The following is a 7571-nucleotide window of genomic DNA, read 5'->3' on the forward strand; positions in this document are numbered from 1 at the left end:
TTGGAAGGGAATTATCTTAACTTTTTTTTTTTTTTTTGTATTTGATTTCCTCCTACTGAATGACCCCCCCCCTTCCTGTTTGATGTGGCTGGCCTGGAACTTCCGATGTAGACCAGGCTGGTCTCAGTCTCATAGTGGGCCTGTGGTCTCTGCTTCCCCAGCATTGATATTATGCAGGTGTGTCCCTCCATGCCCCCTACAAGACTTTCTCTTTTATAGTTGAAGAATCTGAAACTCGAAACATACTCATTGTATCACAAGCCATGTGATAGGACTCAAACCCTGCTCTGCCAGCATTAGAGCATATAAGCTTGTATCAGTCACTGTGCGTGAAATCCCCATGGTGCCTGCGCCCTCTGCTGGCAATGTTGTGCAGTGCCTGGTGTAGAAGCCAACTGGTGGTGGCTGTAAAAATAGCTCGAATTGACGGAGTTGGTGACATGGTGAAATTCTGGGGGTATCAGAGTCTCCCAGTTTCCAGTGGTATGAGAATAGGAGGATTTAAAAGAAAAGCAAAGATAACCAAGCTGTGTGGAAAAATAAGCGGTGCGAAATTCTCTCTGCATTGAGCAGATGTTTTGATGGAATAGAAGTTTATTTTTCATAGTTTAGTCAGAGAGGAGTGCAGGTGTAATTTTTTGTACCTACCCGCAACACAATAATGATCCTTCCTGAGCGGAAGACAAGACAGAAAAACAAAGAACAGATAAACTTCTATGAATATGCACTGAGAACATTTATCACCACACCATGAGCCTTTTCTTCATCCAAGCCTAGACAACGGTCTGCCATGGCAGAAGCAAGTCCCTCCCCTCTTTAGCCGCTCCACTTCCCTCTTTCAGGAAGAATCTCTGGACCATAAGACCCTGTAGATGATTCAGTACAGGGTCCTGGTTAGGAATTTCAGCTTTAAAGTCAGGCAAGCCCGGGTTTGGATCCTAGTTACAGCGCTACGTAGGAGCCACCCTGTGTCTCCGTCTCCTTATATGTGACATGGCTTTAAATATTCTTGAAGGATTGGGTGAGCTGTGAAGAAATACACTGAAGCCTTTAATACAGTGTCTGAGACACAGCTACGCCCTCCCCAGTGTCCCTTCTGTCATCATTCAGCCCAGCCTCTTCATCTTGTAGACGAGGGAATGAGGGTCTGAGAGAAGCGACTTCTATGGCCAGATGGCCAGGTAAGGCAAAACCAAGGGGATCCAGGTGTCGTTGCCCCATCTCTCCTTGCCTGGCCACATGTCCCACGGTGGATTTTTCTTCATTCCTCAACTCTGAGCAGAAAGAGGTTGGGACATTTTCCCAATGAGTTGTCATGATCATTTTGAGCTGATGCTATTGCCAGAGCAGGGACAGCTTATCCTGGAATGTAACTCCCTGCCCTCAAGAGCTGGTTCTTATCCCACACTGACCGTGTACCTTGTGCTGGGAGCTAACTTCCACATAGCACTGTGCAGCTGGCCACTGTCATTATTTTATCTTCTGCAATCTGAAGATGTAGAAGAAGAAGCCAATTAGGGAGTGTCATCACCGACAGTTTTCCCACGTCCTGGAAAGTGTCAAACCTTTGCGTCCAGCCAGGCTCCTCCCCACATCCCTGGAGAGCCTTCTTTTCAAGGCCCCTGCCTTAGACAGGGTTACTATTGCTGTGAAGAGACACCATGACCGTGGCAGCTCTTATAGAGAAAACATTTCATTGCAGTGGCTCACTTATATTTTCTGGGTGTTTACTCCATTGCCATCAGGATAGGGAGCAAGGCAGTGCGCAGGCAGACATGGTGCTGGAGCTGAGAGTGCTACATCTCGCAAGCAACAGGAAGTCAACTGACTGTCACACTAAGGGAATCTTGAGCAAAAAAGATCTTAAAGTCCACCCCTACAGTGACATGCTTCCTCCAACAAGGCCACACCTCCCTCTGGGGGCCATTTTCTTTCAAGCCACCAGAGCCCCTTTGCAAGCGCTGAGAGAACAGATCGCTGCCTGTGCTGTGGCCTCTGCCCTCACGCCGCTCTTCCTCTGCCTTTCCCCAGAGATCACACCCATAGCCACCCATATGTCCAGGGGCTTTTGTTCCCAGAGAGGGTTCACACCGTCCATAACATAGGTCCACAGTGACTTTCCATTTCAGCCTGGGAGGAGCCAGTGACACACAGCAGGGAGAACGGCGTGCAGTTCCTGGTATTTCCAGAGAAAGGTCTCAGACATGGGCCACCCTTACCCTCTACAATTGGTAACCAGATGGGGAGAGGTCTGGAGAAGGAAAAGGAGGGAAGGTCCAGTTATGCTGACATCAGTAGTTCAGTGATAGCATACAGAAGGAGCCCTGGACTAGTAGTCAAGAGTCCTAGCTCTGCCCTGATGAGCTGTGCCCTTCTCTGGGACCACACTCTCATTTGCTGTGCAAGTGAGTCGGCCTTGAGAACCTGGAAGAAATGTTCCAGCGCAAGGCTTTTGCCATACCCAGATCCTGCCCACAGGATGGATTAAGCTGTTTTCAGTGCACCTAACTCCCAAATCCCAGAAGACGACACTGAGGTGCCTAGTCAGGCAACCGTGGGCAATCACGACAGAGCTTAGTTCCGGGAGGAAAGACCTGGACTCTCAGCTCTCCTGTAGCATGCTGCTCTTTGGGGGAACAGACAGGCCCCTCTCCCGGTGAGAGGTCAGAGGACAGGCTCCCAGGAAATGAGTAAATCCCAGAGAGGCACGGTTGCTTTAGGGTTGTAGGCCAGCTGCTTCTGTTTCTGTTCTCGTTCCTCCTCTTTTTTGGATGTCTCTTGAACGTTTTGGAAAACTGAAAGGCAAGGTCCTGGTACTTTGCCAGAACATTGGGTGGTAAGAGCAGAGCTAATCTAACCCAGGCACCCTAACTCCTGCTTCCTGACCATTGCTCCCTGGAGAAGCCAGCACCTGTGACAGTAGTGATGGCTGTTCCCGTCCAGCTCAGAGGCCATCAGCTGGAAGTCCAGTTACAAAGGCTTTTTCTTCCCACCACCCCCACCTCTCTTAAGTCAGGAAAGCTGGCCCTACATTCAAGAGAGGGGCACCCACAGGAGTGGCTGACAGTAAGAAAATTTGAGTTTTCAACCTCAAGGATCACAAGAAAATAGATGTTGCTTAAGCCACTGGGTTGTGACACGTTGCTATGGCAGCCCTGGTGTGCCAACACAGGCTTGCTCCAGACCCTGCCCCTCCATGGCTGCCTCTGCACCCCGTTCTATACAGACCACAGCCCCAAACTCATCAAGTGCTTGGAACCAAAAAATCAAACCCCACAAATCCAAAGCCAAACTTTTCCATTTGGGGGCTTTTGGGGAGTACTGGTTTTGCTCTGAGAAGGACAACTTGCCTAGGGAACTTCTAAAGAAACGAAGAGAAAATAAGAAATATAGGGTAAAAGCCTGGCTAATAGTCCGAGATACAGTCAGGCCACATAGGACATTTCAGTTTCTGCCCTCTAGGGGTCTTCAACTTGAACACTCCCACCCGTAGTAGCAGCTCAACAGGGTGGGACCCTCGTTCTGCAACATTTGCATCCTTAGACAATTAACACAGGATTACTTAAAGCCAGTATGGGGTGTCCAAAGACCCTGGGAGAAGCTGAGACAGGAATTCCCCTCATTTTCAGAGGGTACATACACACACACACACACACACACACACACACGCACGCACGCACGCACGCACGCACGCACGCACGCACGCACGTACGCTTTACCCTTAGCTCCCCAAGCAAAAAGAGGCCCAGAAGGGACGTCCTATTCCACACACTGTTTACTCTGGGCATGGCTATTGACTCCAGACCTTATCATTGGGCCCTCAGACTGGGCAGGGCAGGTCTGGGCACCAGGAAAAGCTGGTGCCCCTGCCTGTGCTCCAGAAGAAAAGAAGAGGGAAGAGAGAAGCAGAGCGAGAGGGAAACTGCTGCCTGGACCACAATGAAATCCCTCCCTGTGCTCCTGCTGGTGCTCCTGGACCTGGGACTGGTCCATGGGGCTGTGCACAGGTAAGGCACTGCCCCCAGCATTGAGTTCAGCTTAGGTGTTCCGCAACCCAGTTCCGGGTTGTCCTGGGGGAGGAAGGCTAATGAGGAAATAAAAAGAAGAAATCGGGGTCTTATGGGAATCCCTGGTGTTCCCCAGGCAATGCCAGGCCTCTCCTTCCAGTGGAGGTGCCTACTTCAGTTCAAGGGACTCCCCTCTGTTGCTTGAAAGAATGCCCTAGCACTGTGGTTTGTAACCCCAAGCCTTCAAATTCTTTCTCAAGGGGGACTGAACACTGCTATCCATTGAGTCCTCCATCCCTTTACATCAGCCCTTTCTGGGGTCAGATATAACTGCAGACTGTGTCCTAGCTCCCGTTCCCTGGAAGATCTCAAAGGGCTAGCACCCAGGAGAGAGGGCCACTTCTGCCCAGGTTCTGAGTCCACAAGACAGAGAAGGCCTGCTTCTGGCCACACCCTGTCCTTGAAGGCCCCCTCCTGGGCCTTGCTGCAGTTGGACTCTGAACTGATACATGGAAATGGGGGGTGGAAGCAGAATTGCCTCCTCACACCGCACTTTTTCCCCAGGGTGCCCCTCAGAAGGCATCAGTCCGTCCGGAAGAAGCTGCGGGCCCAAGGCCTGCTCTCGGACTTCTGGAAGTCCCAGAACTTGGACATGATCCAGTTCATCGAGTCTTGTCAAATGGACCAGAGTACCAATGAGCCCCTCATCAACTACCTGGATGTATGATGTCTTGGGTTGAAGCCTGGGGACACTGGGAGTAGGGAGGAAGGCTGGGCCTTTAGCAGGGACCAGTGCTGCCTAGGTGACATCAAGTACTCAGGCATGGATGACTCAGATGGGTAGTCCAGTAGTCTCTGTGAGCTCTGTAAAGCAGGCCTCAGTGTGGCCCAGTGTGCATGGCTTTAGGAGAAAAGAGATAAGGATGACATGTGCCCAAGGGGAAAGCTCCTACTGTGTGCTCAACCAGGCGCTTAGCTAGTTATATCTTTGGACAAAGAGAGTACTTGATCCCTGCATCCCCAGTTCCCTGATCCCTAAAATGGAGGCATTCCTGTCTACCCTGCCTTGCTCACAATGACGTCAGGAGACTCAGGATTATAAGAAAAGGGAACCAAGTTTCCTAAGCTATCCTCAGTGCTCTCCTTCACAGCCCCTGCTCTGTTCCTTCCATCCTGCATCCCCAGCCCTGCCTCTTCGAGCTTGGGCAGACTGTAGTCCGTGGCACTCGGGGCTATAGTCACTAACAAGCCTTTTCCTCCCATCCCCTCATCCTCTCCTTCTCTCCCCTCCCTCTAGATGGAGTACTTCGGCACTATCTCCATTGGCTCTCCGCCTCAGAACTTCACGGTCATCTTTGACACTGGCTCCTCCAACCTCTGGGTCCCTTCTGTTTACTGCACCAGCCCAGCATGCAGTAAGTGGGCTGTAGCGGTGGGAACCACTTCTTGGAGGCTAAGGTGGTATTTCGAGGGGTGGAAAGATTCAGTTCCCTCCACTGGTCCTTCCTGCCGTGCCAACTCCCTCCTCTCCCCTTTCTTCATTTGGCATGGCTGGGCCAGGGGCAGAGATGAAAGGCAACTACTAGTCAAGATAACTTTCATACTAGTTAGAATTAATGGAGGGAAAATTAGCCATTAGAAGAGAAATCATTGACTTGGTGACTCACTTCCTTTGGAACACCCAAAGGAACACAGGAGAAGGTTCCTTTGGTTTGTATCTGAACAGGTAGGTCGGTTGAGTTCTAAGGAAGACTGTACGCCTACCTCAAGGAGGCCCTGATGGCCTGGCTCCCATGCAGGTGTGGCTGGTGGCCCACAGTGGCTTGGGTGTGTCCATTTGCCCAGAGGTGACGTAGGGGTGAGGGAGACATTGGGAACAGAAGCCCTACACAGAGAAGGCTCATTCAGTGTGGGACACATCCCAAGGGTGGAAGCTCTTCAGAACCTGAGACTAGACATCTGCAAAGTTGGGCAAAGAGTTGGGAATAATTCCCTAGAGGGGTAATTGGTCACTCTAAGCTTCCTCTGAAGGCCGGGCTAGGCCCCACAACTTATGGCTGAGACTGTTGCTGGTGCCAGGTAAACGGGGCTTATCTTGTGTCTATGAGGTCACTGTGAGCAACCAGATTTGCCCAGGGACAAATATTTGGTCCCTGGTTGGGACACACCTGGTTGGGCTAGAGAGGACACAGTAGCTCACTAGTAAAAAGCCATGGCAAGTGTTCCCAAGAGCTCCCATCTTCCCCTTATTGTGGGGAGCCACTCTGTCTCTCTGGGGCAGGGATCAAAGCAGTGAGCAGAATTCTTGTTTTTCAGAGACACACCCGGTCTTCCACCCATCCCAGTCCAGCACATATGAAGAGGTAGGGAATCGTTTCTCCATCCAGTATGGTACTGGGAGCCTGACAGGAATCATCGGAGCTGACCAAGTCTCTGTGAGTGCCAATCTTCCATCGTTACTCTCTTGCCCAGGAACTAGGCACAGGGTAGTGGCAGATGGCTCAGAGGTCTCAGGGGCACAATTTCAGATCTGCCTCAGGAAGAGATAGACAAGGTTGGCTTCTAGGGCAAGGGAGCAATCCTTCCCACCTGAGATGGGACAGCTGTCAGTCTTTCCAGCTCTGAGCTCATGGGGCTGCCTTCGGGAAACAAGGGTCAGAGCACAGGACCTGCTGTTAGGGCTGGATCACCAGTCCCTGAGCACTAAGGAGATGACAGAAGGATGTCATCTTGAAAGAAAAAAAGAAAAGAAGTGCAAACCAGTGAGAAGCTGGGCTTCATCAGTGAAACGGGAAGGTATGAGGCAGATGTCCAAGCACAGAGAAGAATGCAGATGTCAATCAAAGTCCCAAGGTCTAGCAGCCACTCCTTGAACACAGCAAACCCCGACCCAACCCCCACCCCCACCAAAAGTCCTACAGGTCCCTAATCTGTGGGAATCAGAGAACCAGGGGAGTCCTATCCCTGCCTGGATACTTTACGCAAGTGTGTGGGCTTAGGCCTTGGAAGGAACAGAGGCTGGCCGACCCCAATGGTCATCACCCCAGTTCTAGCATGATCCCAAGGTCAGTGGAGCCCAGTCCTCATCAACATCCCTTCAACAATTTGAGCATGGGACATACAATTAAGTGGGAAAACGTGAAAAATAAACCAGCAGGAGACTGTTTTTCCACTGCCTGCACCCCCCCCATTCAACCTGGTGAAAATCTCTCTGAACTCTTATGAATTGTGAGGGGTTTAGATACTCCACTGAGCAGGTCGTCAGGGAAGATAAAGCAGAGTGAATTATTTTCTTTAATTATTATTAATTATTATACTAGCCTTAATTATTTTCTTTAGGATACTAAGTTTTCTTAAAATATATTTAAGAGGACTGGAGAAATGGCTCAGTAGTTAAGAGCACTGGTTGTTCTTCTAGAAGACCAGGGTTCAATTCCCAGCACCCATGTGACAGTTCACAGCTGTCTGTAACTCCAGTTCTGGGGGACCCAGCACCCCTACACAGGCACACATGCAGGCAAACCATCAACATACATAAAGTTAAATGAAATCACTAAATTTTTT

General features: G+C 50.5%; 1 protein-coding gene across 1 annotated transcript in view; it reads left to right on the top strand.

Moving 5' to 3' along the window:
- Nucleotides 1–3939: 3939 nt before the first annotated feature.
- The window catches only part of Ctse (cathepsin E), a 9378-nt gene continuing 5746 nt past the window's right edge, over nucleotides 3940–7571 (top strand). Inside the window, exons 1-4 of the mRNA XM_026779780.1 lie at nucleotides 3940–4007; nucleotides 4572–4728; nucleotides 5305–5422; nucleotides 6324–6442. Coding sequence (XP_026635581.1) covers nucleotides 3940–4007; nucleotides 4572–4728; nucleotides 5305–5422; nucleotides 6324–6442 — 462 coding nt within the window. The remainder of the gene's footprint in view (nucleotides 4008–4571; nucleotides 4729–5304; nucleotides 5423–6323; nucleotides 6443–7571) is intronic.

The sequence above is a fragment of the Microtus ochrogaster genome, chromosome 6, assembly GCF_000317375.1.
Source record: "Microtus ochrogaster isolate Prairie Vole_2 chromosome 6, MicOch1.0, whole genome shotgun sequence".
Lineage (NCBI taxonomy): Eukaryota > Metazoa > Chordata > Mammalia > Rodentia > Cricetidae > Microtus > Microtus ochrogaster.